Source organism: Hydra viridissima, unplaced genomic scaffold (assembly GCF_058129835.1).
Source record: "Hydra viridissima isolate aposymbiotic clone 2 unplaced genomic scaffold, HvirCarnegie_v1 scaffold_9, whole genome shotgun sequence".
NCBI classification, from domain to species: domain Eukaryota; kingdom Metazoa; phylum Cnidaria; class Hydrozoa; order Anthoathecata; family Hydridae; genus Hydra; species Hydra viridissima.
This window is the reverse complement of record NW_028324308.1, coordinates 12,682,062-12,698,158: the sequence shown is the minus strand read 5'-3', so window position 1 is coordinate 12,698,158 and position 16,097 is coordinate 12,682,062. Positions and strand designations below refer to the sequence as shown.

The following is a 16,097-nucleotide window of genomic DNA, read 5'->3' as shown; positions in this document are numbered from 1 at the left end:
TTCTTGCTTTTCTTCACGACGAGAAACTTTTTTCTTTTTATAAGATTTATAACCACAATTTCTCTTTACTCTTTGTATAGTGGAAGCACTTGTCTTAAATTTATTCGCTAATGTTCGAACAGAAATCTCCGGTTTTCTGTCTAAGGCATCTTTTACCTTTTTACCAAGATCTCGTCTAACAAAACATTTTTTTCTTCCACTTCCTGATTTTCTTATGATTGTACCAGTGTCCTTAAATCGTTTCACAACGCTCTGCACTGTTCTCAAAGCAATCTGCAGCTCTTTAGAAATTGTTTTGTTTGATACACCAGGATTTTCAACGAGAAAATGCAAAATTTTTTCTCGCTTCTTATCTTGATTTGATGACATTTCTATTAAAGCTAATTGTTTTAATAACAGAGTTGTTTAAATTTTGAACAACATAAATACAATCACATTTTAAAACAATTAGCTATTTTAAATGATGTACGGTTTTCGTAAACACCACATTAGAACACGCGCAGATTTTTTCTGGTACATGTCTTAGTGGGAAGATGACTGTTGATATTTGCAAAGAACAAAAAAGCCCAAGTTGAGTTTGAACTTACTTTATTGAAATTTGCAAACAATTATATATATATATATATTTATATAAAATGTTCATAATTAAACGCAGTTTAAAGTGATATATAAATATTTAATTATTTCCTGTCTCATTGTATATCACTTTAAACTGCGTTTAATTATGAACATTTTAAGTACTTGTTGAAGTATTTTGAATGTTTATTAAAAAAGTTATTTAAATTTTACTATATACGTTTTCAAGAAAAAATTTAAAAATGGATAAATTTGAATATCGAGCATATATTAAAACCCGTGCTCTACTTGGAGTTTTAGCACAAGCCATAACCGATGAGTTGGTTTTAGTTCATGGTAACTAAGCTCCAAAATATAGTACAGTTGCCAAGTGGGCTACTTTATTTAAAGATGGTAGAGAGAGTCTCGAAGATGATCCTCGCTCAGGGCACCCTCAAACCACGTATACAGCTGAGAATATTGAACGTGTGCGAGCCATTATTGAAGAAAATCCTCATGCAACACATGATATAATTGAAGCCCTGGCATCGATTAATCGCTTTACAATCAACGAAATCATTCACAACGCACTTAAAAAAAGAAAATTAACATCACGTTGGATACCCCACGAGTTAACCGATCAAAATCCCAAGAATAGAGTTGAGGCATGTAAGGAAAATTTAGCTCTTTTCAGAAACGGTCCATAGAGACTATGTGATATTATTACAGGGGATGAGTCGTGGTTTTATTTGAGACAAGTTGGACACAACTCGGCTAACGCTAGTTGGGTCGGTGAAGGTGAAAGTCCAAGAACTATAGTAAGATGCAACAGGTTTCAGCCGAAAAACATGTTCTACATCTTCTTCAAAACAACAGGTGTTGTTCATTTGGGTTATATTGAAAAGGGAGACACCATTACTAGCGAATATTATATAAAAAATTGTTTGAAACCTCTTATATGCGAAATAAATAAGCAAAGACCTAAAACAGGCACTCAAAATTTCAAATTTCTCCATGATAACGCTCGACCCCATGTGACTGAAACGTCACAAATTGTCTAAACCAAGCTGGAATTACAATAATTCGCCACCCACCATACTCACCAGACTTAGCTCCATCCGATTATTGGCTATTCGACTTGATAAAAAAAAATCTTGATGACGATACTGACGTCGAAAGTCAAAAAACTCGCATAACGAAGCTACTTCAAAGTATACCCAAAGAAGAGTATAAAAAAACGTTTGACAAATGGCTTGAAAGGATGCAACTTTGTATAGATAACGATGGACATTATTTTGAACATTTGATAAAACAAAATTAAAAAAAACTCATCTTTTTTTTTTTTTAGAGGGGAGTTCTACGAACTTTTCTAACGACCTAAGTATATATATATATATATATATATATATATATATATATATATATATATATATATATATATGTAATATAAAAATATATTCATTATAGTATATCAACAAATTTAAATCCCCGACATCGATCAAAATAAAACTTAAAATTCTCCAGAAAAACCTTTTTGTCTTGGAGTCAACTGGTGCCCTTCTGTAAGTGGTGCCTAGGGCATGATAGGCCCCTTGCCCCCACCCTAGAGCTAAGCCTGTCTACCTTACTTTTGTTTTTCAATTCTTATGATGTGGGATTATGTTTTTAATGTAACTTACGTCAGGAATTTTTATTAAAAATATTTAAAAAATCTTTATGAAACAATAGTTACATTTGAAATCTCAGTTCGAGAAAAATTTTAGTAGAGATGTTAGCAAGCCCACTATCAGATACTTTAATAACTCACTTTCTTGATTTTTAGACACGATCTACCAAATTTGATCATTTTCGATGTATCTCAAATCTTCAAAAAAACAATTTTTTTTATAGAAAATAATCAAGCTAACATCTCATACTTATCAGTTTGAGAAAGAAAAACTCAAAGAAAATAAATTAAAAACTTTATGTACGCTTAATAACTCTTGATTAACAAAAAGGCAATGAACTTGTTAGTGCCATTAGAGTTATAAAGCTTTCCTGTCGTGCAACAAAATGTCTTCATATAGATTACACCAAATTTTTTATAAACCACTGAGTAATTTTTTGTGGATTATTGGGTTATATCACTTGGCTATGAGAAACAAGCTTCGTTTTCACAACTTAAAATGTTTCAACCAGTTCCATATTAACATCTATTTATCTTGACACACTGATTTCAGATTTACGTTGAAAAATACAAAATCAATTTAAATATGTAACAGAAAACAGAACAGATATTGTTCTCATTTTGAGGTTAAAATGATAAACACAGGGGAGCTAAATTCGTAAAGTATTTTACATTAAGTTCTATAAATGAATAAAAAATGAATGTATCCAATTACTTAATTTTTTTTGATAAAGAAAAAGTTAAAAATAAATGTTTGTTGCATCATATTTTCGTACACAGTCCACATTTATAAGTTCTCAAATTAATTGAACAGTTTTGTTTGCGTAACCTTTTCACAATAAGTTACATATTGATTGATTGTGATGGTGAAAAGTCGGTCTTAATAAACCTTAACGTCCTGAGCATTATATTTTAACTTCCACGACAGTACCAGAATCTGGCTCTATAATCTTCACTGCAGGACAAGAATGCAGGTGAACACGACGAATGCACTAAGTAGCGGATCGAGTTGTTATGTCCTGTAAACAATATATTATGAAATTAAAATATTATCTGAACTAATACAAAACTATCTAAGATTTAGTAGAACTTGACTATGGATGGCAGGATGTTTGAATTTAGTTAAAACTTTTTTAAAAATAGTTTATTTGTAAGTAGAAGAAATTTTAACTTACCCGATGGCAAACTAGGTAACTTCTCAGCAGTTCTGCTATCCCAGCAGCCTATTGACATGTTCTTATCGTCAGGAAACAAAACAAAATCTTCGTTATAGTTGAAAACAGCAGGTGCATGATTGTTGCTCTGAACTACAGCACCGCCATAAGTGTTAATTACACGTCCAGTTGATAACTCCCATAACTTGGCAGTGGAATCTCTCCCAGAAGTGAGTACAAACTTAGAATTTCTGGTAAAGTGAACAGATTGAACTTCGGCACCGGCATGAGCGTCTCTGTAAGTTTGTACACAACGATTACTTACGCCATCCCAAAGCTTCACAAATGAAAAAATTTAAAGCTAACCCAAAGAGATTATTTAAAGGTTTGCTAGGAAACTAAGATATTCCAAAAAAACTAAAAAAATTGTCAACTAAGCATACATAGATATGCGAATATTCCAGCATATCTATACCTGGTACAAGTTTTCGAGCAAAAAATGCACGAAATTTAATTTTGGTTTTCATTTACAATACTTCTAACCACTATGCAGTTTAGAAATTCTCCAGGGGCTAAAGCACCATAAAAACCTCATCAATAATGAAAATTATTTAATACATAGAACTTTACCTTCCAAGAACCATCAGCACTTGCAGTAACGAATAAATTGGCGGCAGGACAATATTCAACCTTGTTCGGATATAAGAAATTTTTTTTTAGATTTTGCATTAAAACTCTAATCCAGGTAAAGCTCTTTCAGATTTTTTCTAATTAAAAATTTTACCATACCGATGTTAGAGCAGCTTTGTGTTGATCGTCAGGATTAGATGAAACAAAACATTGCATCGTGTTCATATCGTATAAGCGTACTGAAACAAAAATTCAAAATATAATAAAAATGTGGGAAAAACTAAAGTAACGCATATAACAAACTTTAGGTTAAAGCATTCAAATTATAAGTTTACACTGAATGAGATATAAATCAGAGTGAGTCGGGTATCAACATAAACTTCCATTTCTTAGAGGGACACTCAGAAACTCGCACTCGCATCCTTAGTTTTTAAATAACATGCATCAGAAATCATCTCACCACTAGCGCCAAACTACCAACAAATATATTTAAGGCTCCAACCTTAAATAAACATTAATATATTAATATTAAAGGAACTTAATGACCAAATTGAATAAAATAGGAATATTTAAGCCAGAAGATCGAAATGTGGAAATTACTTCAAATAAAATGCATAAACAAATCAAAAGAATGGTTATTCTGGTCTTTCATCTAAAAGATTAATATTAGTGTTCTTTAAGTGATTTTAAAGTAGGAAAGTGAGAATACTTAATATCTGATTTAAATTTTCTATGAAAATTATTTTCTTTTTCAAAAGTTGGAACTATTGCATGATACATCAATGATATATCATAAATTTTATATTCTATGATATATAAATGATGAATTTTCATTAAATATTATAAGGAAAAGAAAAGAAAAAAAAAAAAAAGACTTTGTAAAGCTAATTAAGCCAAGTTAAATCTGCAAAGCTTATATATTTACTTTTTTTAAATCTGTACCCCTATAATATTTCAACTGTAATGGACTTACTTCTTTAAGTTTAAAATGATCTAAATAAATATCTTCATCAATATCCCAAATAACCATCTTTTATTTGATAAAAAGTAATTTAGTGATTGCACAAATAATTATTAAAAATTATCTTTTTTTTTAGATTTAGACTTATAAAACCTGCTTATTCTGTTTTTTTATAGTGTTGTTATCAATTTTGACAAAATTGACTAAGTTGACTAGTTGAAAATCAAAATTAGTTGACTTAAAAAAATCTAATAGTTGATTTAATTGACTATGGGTTTCCTACTAAATGACTAAATGTCAATTTAGTCAGGCAATCTTTCTAACATCATTATTTCTATTTTTTCACTTGATTTAATTTTATCAATCTTTGATGTCATGATGCTGACCAATTAGAAAAGCGATATCTTTATAAGTAGTTTATCTTGTAAAAATAAATTATTTATAAAGATTGAACCATTTATAAGAATATCATTCATAGCGGTTTTTTTTTAAGTCAACCAAAATATCTGAAACATTGAATCCAATTTGCTGTGTCACATAAACTTAACTCTTAGCATACTGTATGTACCACCACTTCATTAATGTTTCCTTTTTCTCATTATAGTAACCAGTTGACACTTTTTAAAAGAAAATGTTAAGTAATGTTATGATACTCAGTTAAGGATGTGAAAAAGTTTTATAAATTTACCACCCCCAAAAAAGTTTACCTACCCCATCTGCCCCAACCTATCTACATCACTGTTTTTTATTAAAGTTTTTTGCTTTAATTTTTGTGAAAAAATATAATGCCCATCTGTTTTTTTTTTTTTTTTTCTTTACTTTGTGATTTTAATTTCTGTTTTATTTTGTTTGATTATTTGATTTTAATTCATTTAATTGATTAGATAAATTAGAATCGAACAAAGAAAATGCTCTTGATATAACAACAGCATGTGTCATTATAATAGTATAACATACCACCTAGTTTTTTTGTTTACTCTCTTAAAGTTCTATTTGTTTCATAGCATCTAAAAAATAAATTGTCAAGCAACATTAACGTATATGATTATAATAAAGTTTTTTATTAAAATATTTTGATTAAACCAACTTAGTTAATTTTAAAAATGTATTAATGATTTTGGTCGACTTTGAAAAATACATTAATTGATTTAATCAACAGTCAAATAATTTCAAAGTCGTAACAGCACTAGTTTTTCACAAGAAATCAACTTAAAGTTTCATGAAAATTTTATTTTTGCAATAGATGAAAATGTTTGCACCGTTTGAGAACACATCTTTTGTGTCAAAAATAAGAACAATGATTACTAAAGTTAGAGGTTTTATAGTTTTAATTGTCCCCTGAAAAATTTTGTAAACAGAAGATTTTATAAGTAAGGTAATAATATACATAAAGCAGTAATTCGACACAAACTATATATAACCACACTGCACACTATGGTAAAAACACCAGCCTGTTGGATGATCTGTTGCAACCAATAGGTAATCACCACATGGATGAATAGATATTTCTCGCACAGCTTCAACCTCCTGCAATATTATATAAATATTATAAACGAAAATGTATTGATGTTTATCAAATAAAATTTTCTTCTAAAAACATTAAAATTAAAAAACTTCACAAAATATGCTCTGTGAATATTTATACAAGAACTAGTAGTCGTTTCTTAAATGCATTTTTAGCATATATTTTAATTATTCCAAAGCTTAAAAGCATAATTCAAAAGTAACCAACCTAAACAAAAACTAAAACAAAAACTAAAACAAAAAAAATTTAACCTCAGAGAAAAATATTTCATTGACTCATTGGCTAAAAACTCACAAAAATATTCTCACACAATGACATCTGAAAATAATAAAATTATTCTAGAAGTAAAAGAAAATTATCAATATTATAGACTTTTCTATGACTAAGAAACTAGGACCACATAATTAAACATTAATTCCATAGGCCACTGAATTTGAGCTATTTTATGTAATTGAATAACATAAACTCACAAGTTTATAAAAAAGAACATAGATCTCTTTTTTTCTTATCTGCTTTTGCCATTCTATTAATGCTTTTTCAAAACTTCAATAGCAAGAGACAAACTTAAAAAATTTGCTTTTATCTTTTTTACAGAACATACTTATATCCTCATAATCTGCTGAAAAGAAGTAGTTAAATGCAATCAAAAGTCATTATAGGACCTTTTAAGAAGCTTCAATGACCAAAATTAAAATTTTCAATTAGGATAAAGGTAAAGTAGTAATATTTCCATTTACCACATTAAATTTTACTGATACTTTAAACTTTTCATTATTTTATAAATTTACTAGAGGATTATGAAATTAAAGGCATATTTGATTAAATTTTGCATTGAATTTCTGTTGAGAGTGTAATTATAATAGACGGAAATAGAAAAACTGCAGATAAGATTAAAAAAGATGTGCTACAAGTGTTACCTAACAATACACAGATGTTTGATAACTACAGAACATCTATACCTGTGAAAAGGCATTCTAAAATATTAGAAGATTAATGTAGGTTCTGTTAATAACATATCTAACAAGTTCTAAAGTCAGAATGATTGTAGCCAAAACCAGAATGCTAGTTAATTTGAAGAAATGGTTTCAAAAAAATCTAATTACAAAACAATTATAAATATTTTCAAATTTAAACTTCATTCTTTTGACACTTACTTGAATGCTTTTGTATGCTTTTTTCACAGTAGATTTGGTGTAGTCAAATAAATTGACTTTCCGATCTTCACCACCTGAAACTAACACTGCAGAAGTTGGGTGAAACTTTATTGTATTAATTGCCTAAAGAAGATGAAAAATAAAGTTGAGTTTTTTTTTTATATGAAAATAGAATTGGATTACAAAATGTAAAAACCTTATAATAAACACACCAGATCATGATCATACATTGTGCGAATAACAGGATGATTTTTCATGCCACCACCTTCATCTAATTCCCGTTCAGCTTGACGCTCTGACTGTGACTGTGCAGCTTTGGCTAGCATTCGGCTTATATCAATAATCTATTATTAAAATTTAGCAAATAAATTTTAATTACTTTTTTAAAAAACTATACAAAAAAAACAACAGCAACTTAAAAAAGAACCTAAAAACTTAATGAAAAAATGAAGTTCATGACTGAACCTATCTTAGATTAAACAATTGAACAATGACATTATTCCAAAACATAAGAACCCCAAGAACTCATGTCACTCACTTTTATTGATGTGTCAACAGACCCAGTTGCACACAAACGACCTACAAAATAATAAAAATCCACAAGTAAAATTTTTAGAAAAAGCTTATAGATTTTATAAAATAAACAACACAGCAATACATTTTTATTCATAGTAACCAATATTTTTAACCATGTGTATTAGCATTAAAACGTAACTGATATTATTAATAGGATTTCTAACCATCAGGAGTAAATGCTGCTGAAGTAACTGGGCCTTTATGTGCAGTAACATAATGTGTCTCATACTGACTGACTGGTGGACTAGTTCCATGTTCTAAAAGAAAGAAATAATTTTTTTTTTTTGTTAATACTATACACTTTTCTAGCTTAATGTAGTTATTTAGTGAATAGTTATTTTCTCCATAACCTTATAATTTATGAAATCAAAAGATAAATCTTCACAATATATTCAAAAACGCTTACTTAATTTTTCTTTTATAAAACTACTGATGCTCTTATAAAAAGGTATTGCGTTGCTTCATATTTTTGTAAAAAATTCCAACACTATCAGCAGTTATATTTAGAGTAGAAGCAATTTCTTCAAGATCATTTTTTTTAAGCAACCCTTTTTTCTGCATATAAAACTTTAATAACAACTCTTTTTCTGAATTAAGTAACAAAGTTCTTTTTAATTTTTTCATTGGCTTTGTTGAAGTTGTTTTACTCTCACTTTTACACTTATGATAAAGTCTTTGGCGCTCAGAAGTTGGTTTCATTAAAAAATTCTTTATCTTAGAAAGATGGTTTTCAACTTTTGTTAATGATAACTTTTTACTTGATCGTAGTATATCTGATAAGTAACCTTGTGATTTATTGATAACAGTTTTTGAAAATATAGTTTGATTAATATCTTGAGTTGATATCTCCTGAAGAACAAGCTCGTACAAGTTTGAGTATTCAGTTGACTTAGTAACATCAGCTGTGTACTTTTTTTTTTTAGCTGATTGATCTTTTACTGACAAAGCAAGTTTATGTGATATTGGTAAGTCATAAGATGGTTGAGACGTTTGCAATCTAAAAGGGGATATAACATTAATACCCTTAGCTTTAGATTTGCACTCTGATGTTGCAAATAACTCTGCAGATGTTGTTGTAACATAATTGTCTATGGATATATTTCTTTGAAGTAAGTTTGAAAACAAACTAGGATTTAAAATAGGTTCATGCATAATACTGTCAAAATCAGATTCTCTGAGAATCTTTTGATTGCAGTCTCCAGTTGTCTTGAAACCAAAATTTTGAGAATCTTCATTATTGATATCCATGCCAGCCAAACAGAATTTTTTTTTTCCTGCATCAAAATCAAATATATGATTGATACTAACAGTCGATTCCACTGAATATTTTTCTGACATTTTCAACCAATTACGCGTTGTGTTAGGACAGTCTTTAAGCAATGGTGTTGGTATAAGATTCAAATTACAAAAAAACTCAAGTTTACTATCAGATGTATACTTATTAGTGTACAAAGATAAATGGCTAGCAGTTGACACATTGTTATCTCTTAAACTGTCTATTAAAGAAACGTCAGAAAGAAGCCCAAGGTTATCCATTGGCTCTTCTCCACCAAATGTATAGGGATCTACAAACAGAAAAAAAAAGAGAGATTTCAAAAAAACTGCCTGCGCTTTTTACTAAAACACTTATCACATTTCTTGATTATTATTACGAAATCTCTCTAGTTTTTCTCCTTGTAGATCAATTTTAATTTGTATGCTACATAATTTCCTAATCTAATAAAAATAAACATACCATCTCTTTCATATTCCAAGTCAAGTCCCAGTTTCACATTAGTATCAAGCCCAGTTGCCTCAGGTTGTACTCTAGGAGTAAGACCTGGTACAATTTCCAATTCAGGTTCCCTACCTAAAAAAATAATTTTTTAAATATACAAATTCCTTTTCTTTTAAAAAGTCTTATTCTTTTTTTGTAAATATAAATTATCATCATACTTAATATCAATTTTTTTCCTTTTTAACACTTTTTGTTATTACATAATTAAAATATAACTGAAAAAAACTGAGATATATTTTTGATATTTTTGTTAGTAATAACATAATTTTTTTTCTATTTATTTAAGTAGAAAAGGTTATTTTTAATCACTCATTTGAACTGTCACAGAAAACAATACCTAAAAATCTGCAAAAATAAACATTCCTTGCACTATTTATATAGATTGCTGAGTGAAGGTACAATCTTTAAAATTTTAATCATTTCTAACTTAGTCAAAATAATTTAATTTAAAGTAAAACTCAATACTTCAATTACCAGCTTTTTCTTCAAGTAGACCAAACTTAACCAGTTCCAGAAGCCTAGATGAAGGTGCAAGTGGTAAATCCTCAAGTCCAACACACCGAGCCAAACTGGAAGCTACCAAATCTAGCCCATCATATCGCAATTGACTTAATATTTAAAACATTTTTGCTGTTGTTATTAGGATACTACCCACTACCAAAAAAATTTTTTTTAAAAAAACTTTTAGGCGGTGAGTAAATTTTTGGAAAGAGAAAAAAAACTTTTTATAACAAAACACCATCATATAAACTTGTTATATTTAAAAGGCAAAATTTCTATTATTCAAAAAAGTTAATGTTTATTTGGGACGTATTTCTATATTAGATTAAAACCGTTATTAGTACAAGAATTCATTTTTACCCTGCTTCAATAGTTCTTAACAGACCAACATAAAGCAAAATTTGATCTTACCTTATAATAAGCTTATACAAGGTCTCTCTATCTTTTAAAACTTCAGACATTTTTTTATATTCTAAAATTTAAGGTAAAACTAAGCATTTTAAATAGCAAAAATTTAAACAAAAGGGTTCTACAAACCATCACTAGAACAATATAAATAAAAATGTGATTTATGATATTTAAAGCAGAACACTTCTCTAAACTCTATTTAAACTTTCACTTTTTTGCAGAAAACATAATTCTAAAGCATTTGAACATTACATTTTTTTATACATTAAAAATATAGTTAGTAAAATCAGATTTTATTATTATCGAAGATTTCTGAGTTAAAGCAAAACTATTATAAAAAACTTAATACAATAACTTTAATTTGTTCAAAAAACGAAACATAGAGAAGTGCAAATGAAGCATTAAATGCAACAAAAAAATTCAGATGTTTTAAGTTTAAAATATTTTTTAAATCATAAAAATTATTCCATTACTGAGTCAAGTAAAAGCACTGTAGATGCTGAAAGATGTTTAAAATATGCAGCAAAAACTGAACGCAATTTAAGTAAAAGCACTACAGATGCTGAAAAAAAGTTAGAACTATGTAGCAAACAATAAACACAATTTTAAGAAATGATAGTAAAGAAGTCTACTTAGCGTTCAAAATATAAACATACAATCTTGATTGAAAAAAACATACAATCATGATTGATAAAACAGGTTAATGAAACATGCAATTAAGTTTGATAAACTTCATGAAAAATTAATAAGTTGCCTAAGGTTTATAAACTAAAGAGCTTATAATATAACTAATTATAAACATTTGATTGAGAACTTAATATTAAAAAAATTATTGCTAAAAAATTCTTTATATAAAGATTCTTCTAAAATTTCTAAAAGAGAATGCAAAAGATATGACAATATACCAACACTCTAATCAATGACTTAGTCAACAACAGAATGCTAATAGATGTTTATAAAGAAAAAACTACAAAAAGTATTTACAATATATAGGAGTTCTAATATAACTACGATAAAAGAAGAAAATCCATCAGCAGAGATTACAAAACTTACAGAAAAAAAACACTTTTTAAAAACAAAATTAAATAATAAAAATTAATTTACATAGATATCATAAAAGTGCAAATTAAAATATTCATAATTCATAATTGCTCAAATGACTGAGCTTTTGCTCGAAAAGCTTGTTTTCTAGCACGTGCATCTTCCATCTGTTTCTTTCTTTCTTCTTGTTCTTGACGAATTTCATCTTCAAAACGATTTGAGGAGCTTGCTTGCTTTGCTTTAGCTTCAAAAAAATCTTTTGCTCCTAAAATATGTATGATATAAGTAGTGAGCATTAGAAACCTTAAAGGTATCGAATAAGACTCAAAAAAGAAAAGAAAAGGAATCCCATTTTACTAAAGGATACTCTGATTTTTTTGATACTCAGGACTATTTTGGAAGATTAAGTATTACCTGAAACTCCAGTTTCATCAACATTGATTTCTGTTAGCTGAGCAAGCTGACCTAAACCAGAACTTGTCTCTAACTCACCCAAAGCAGCTTTGCGGAAAATCAATATAAACTACAAAATACAAATATAAACTACAATCTATAAATGCTTTCTCTTTATAGACTACAACATCATATTACTTTCTGGTCTTAAGTTTTTAATTGTGTATTAAATCAAGATCTTCTAAATTACAAGGTCTGAGTTTAAAAAATGCTTGTGAGGTCACTATAGTGATAAATTACTCTCAAAACGTTTATGATTGCCATGTTTGATTGTTTGGTTCTAAATATTTTAATAATTTAAGCTTACTTATCACTTTTTGATTCTTAAGTTTAAAAAATATAGGTGCAGTTTATTACTAATAAAATAAATTTTTATAAACAAAAATGCAACAAATATAGATTATCATTATTGAAATTTATGACAAATATTTTTATTAAAACTTTTAGGTTGTCAATATGTCTTAACACTGCTGTGTCACTGACTGTAAAGGTAAAAACCCAACCTCAATCAACCATTTACTTGAGAAAGTGTTTATAAATTTTTGAATTATCCAAAGATGATAGACACTTGGATTAATTGAATACCATGAAAAAGTTTAAAATGTTCAAAAACTGTTGTTTGTGAGAAACAATTCATTCTTTCATTTATTGTTCATGTTTATTTAATAAAACAAGATGATGGTTTAGTATTAACAAGAGAACATTTAGAGAGAACAAGACCAAAATTAACACCACTTGCTTACTCATTATTATTTCCTAATATTCCTTCTTATTTGTTGAGCAAACCATCCTCAAAACCAATAATCCAGATTTTCATCATGCAGAATTTAATACCCAGGATTAGAACAGATTTAAAAAATGGATGGCAGGGGACAAAATTAACAGCTTTGATGAGTTTTCTCTTCAAATCCATAATTATATGAGCAATAAATCAGAATGGATTATTTTGCATAAATCAAATTATATTTGTATTTGCATGATTGTTGATATAGATAAACCATCAATCTTATTATTAAAAGTTCACAACAACTTACTTGTTGTAGTGTTTGTTGGTAATTTGAAGATTGACAGCAAATTGGTGTAAACTTTCTTATTGGACACAGTTCTCTAATATGTTAACTCAGTTTGTTCCTGGTTAAAAAAAATATCATGTCTTTTGCTGATTCTATTGTAACAATTCAGAGTTATTTAAAAAGCATATAAAAAAGCGTAAGAGATAGTGAAGAATATTCTAGTGACGTTCATACATGTTTAAGATTTTCATGCAAACAACTAGCTTTATTATTTACTTCTCAATGTTGATATAGTCCTGATACTCTAGTTTTTGGTTGTTATCTAAAATGCATGTCATGATCTATTTATATTGTGGTATGTGATAAGGCCTTATTGTTGCCAATTTTATCTTATATTTGAAAACTGTCTACTGTTTTTTCAATGAATGGTTAATGATTACATGACAACATTTATGAAACTTATTTAAGAAAAGCTAATGTAACTTTTTGGAAAAAGTATTTATAAAAGTGGTTGTTTGACTGATATGTCAAAAAAAACAAACCTGATGAGGAAGCAACAATAGTGAACATCTTTATGATATGTTTTATATTATCATCAAACAAAGATGGTACTGCAATTATACCAGTAATTTCAATTGTTTGGATAAGAAGATAATGTTTACATTAAAGTACACTGTAAGAACTTTTAGATATTTTTTATTGGTAATTAGTCTAATTAGTAGTGCAATTAGCTAGTGTATATTGATGGCTATGTTGCTTTTAAGTTAGTACATGGAAGAATTTTTATGAGCTGTTCATAAATTTGTATCAGAAAATTTATTGGAATTCAATGCTGTTTCAGAATACAAGTTTCTGCTTAAGTTAGATTGTGGAGGGTTGAAATAGACAACTTCTTGCCTGAAATAACAACAGAGGTTTTTTAAAACTTTTGTCCTTTGATATCTCCACAACATAAAACCAAGTTTCTGTAGATGTCAAAACCCCCTCCATCTGGGTGAGTCAATTACTAATTTATTTTTATCATTGAGGTAATTAAAAATATTCATTAGAGTGCAATATAAAAACTTTATATTGCTACAACTAAAAAAGAACAACTTAAAGGCTTAAAAAATCTTTTAAAAAAAGCAAAATACTTTATATTTTTTTAACTTTATCATTTATAGTTTTATATCAATTAGCATATCAACTGACCACTGTATGTAAATTACTATTGTAATTTCTAAATAACCAGAACCAGCTTTAAACAAAAATATAAAAATATAAACATAAACGTTTCCTATTTGATTTCAAATAAATACTATCCATTCAATGCAAATAATATTTTACTTCACGAAAACTTATTTGTCCATCCTGGTCCTCATCCACTTCTTTAATCATGGCCTTCAAACCTAAGTAAGTTTGTGGTGCATTTAACTTTTCCATCATGATTTGAAGTTCATGCTGATCAATATATTGACTGTTATCAGTATCGTACCTGAAATATCAAAGAAAGTAAAATTTTAAACTCTGATTGCTTTTGGACTTAGACACAAATAAAACCAGCTTGTAAAACTAACAATTACACAAATAACAGAATATATTAACTAAAAAATAAAAAATAAAAAAATAAAAAAAATAAGCAAAGTAATATTTAAACATGCAATAAGCTATGAGATAATCATGGAGGGAAATAAATTTGAGAATGTTGTTTATTTTTTGTTATAAAAAAGAAGGAAAAAAAAAAATTAACTTTTTTATATTATCAAAGTTACTTAGGGCTCTAATTTAATAGAACAGGGTACAAAGATATTTCTTGGTTAGGGAAAAGTGTTGCAATGTTAGTTGATAGTTTTCAGTGGGCATAAAATATGTAAAAGTTTTGAAAAATCTTCCTTTAATTTATCTGTTCTACTTAATTAGATTTAATTTAATTCTAAAAGAAATTCCAGATAACATCATCATAGAATAAGCATAAAAAAATTTATTCCTCTTGAGAGAAGAAAGATAAAGTTTACGTGGATAGTATTATGCAAATGGTATATAATTTTTTCAAAAATAAAATCTTACTTTTTGAAAATTTTTTCATATTCCTTTATTTGCTTACGGGTAAATTCGGGAAATTCAGTGTAGATATTTTTTGGAGCATTTATAAATTTTGCTTCAGCTTGACCGTCATTAACAGCATTTCTGTGCGCAAGTTTAGCTGCTAATTCTGCCATTGTATGTAGCTTCACCCTTCACAAATTTATTGGAAAAGAAAGATCGATTGAGCATACGCTTACAGAAAAGCAGCGCGAAGACACAATAATTATGTTTATCACTCGCCATCAGTATTACTAAATTGGGTGTTCCATACCATGTTTTTCAGTTAAACTAAAAAACTAATAATTACAAGTTTATGGATTTGTCACTTGGAATAGAAGGATAATCGTAATGTTCGAAATTGTTTTCTTTAGAACATTACGCAATCGTAAGATTCAAATCACTTTAAATTTGAAATCGGTCCTTTGAAGTGTGTCCATTTCTGATAACATCATTGAAAATTCTTGGGTACATAAATTTTGTAGTTTTTTATTTTTTAATCAAGTTTTAAGTTCTAGTTTTCTTTCTCCGTTATAAAAGAAAACGTGAAAATGCATTAAGCAACAGAAATGTAAAATTAGTTTCAAAACACAGTTGTCAGAAAAATATTCTGTATGATTTT

The 16,097-nt window shown here is 28.0% G+C and overlaps 2 protein-coding genes across 11 annotated transcripts; both read right to left on the bottom strand.

Moving 5' to 3' along the window:
• Positions 1 to 2,927: 2,927 nt before the first annotated feature.
• On the bottom strand, positions 2,928 to 10,991 carry LOC145186118 (cleavage stimulation factor subunit 1-like). Of its 10 annotated transcripts, none has more exons than XR_016455296.1 (14): positions 10,911 to 10,991; positions 10,473 to 10,606; positions 9,957 to 10,070; positions 8,628 to 9,786; positions 8,386 to 8,478; positions 8,184 to 8,224; positions 7,858 to 7,989; positions 7,646 to 7,768; positions 6,418 to 6,493; positions 4,466 to 4,507; positions 4,165 to 4,244; positions 4,006 to 4,065; positions 3,397 to 3,712; positions 2,928 to 3,240 (listed from the first exon to the last, which is right to left on the bottom strand). XR_016455296.1 is itself a non-coding variant. In XM_090096817.1 (12 exons), exons 1-12 carry the CDS (start codon positions 10,958 to 10,960, stop codon positions 3,134 to 3,136), a joined length of 1,356 nt encoding a protein of 451 aa, XP_089952943.1. In that variant the 5' UTR covers positions 10,961 to 10,991; the 3' UTR covers positions 2,928 to 3,133. The 10 variants fall into 10 exon arrangements, 6 of the variants coding, with proteins under 6 accessions (XP_089952943.1, XP_079918328.1, XP_089952945.1 ...); XR_016455297.1 differs by having other exon boundaries at positions 10,473 to 10,652; positions 10,911 to 10,976; XR_016455295.1 differs by lacking the exon at positions 4,466 to 4,507.
• A 107-nt stretch (positions 10,992 to 11,098) lies between these two features.
• Positions 11,099 to 15,763, bottom strand: LOC145186130 (EF-hand domain-containing protein D2-like). The gene is made up of 4 exons (XM_080062217.2): positions 15,461 to 15,763; positions 14,741 to 14,888; positions 12,363 to 12,471; positions 11,099 to 12,213 (listed from the first exon to the last, which is right to left on the bottom strand). The coding sequence occupies exons 1-4, from the start codon at positions 15,610 to 15,612 to the stop codon at positions 12,050 to 12,052; spliced, it is 573 nt and encodes a 190-aa protein (XP_079918343.2). The 5' UTR covers positions 15,613 to 15,763; the 3' UTR covers positions 11,099 to 12,049.
• Positions 15,764 to 16,097: the final 334 nt, after the last annotated feature.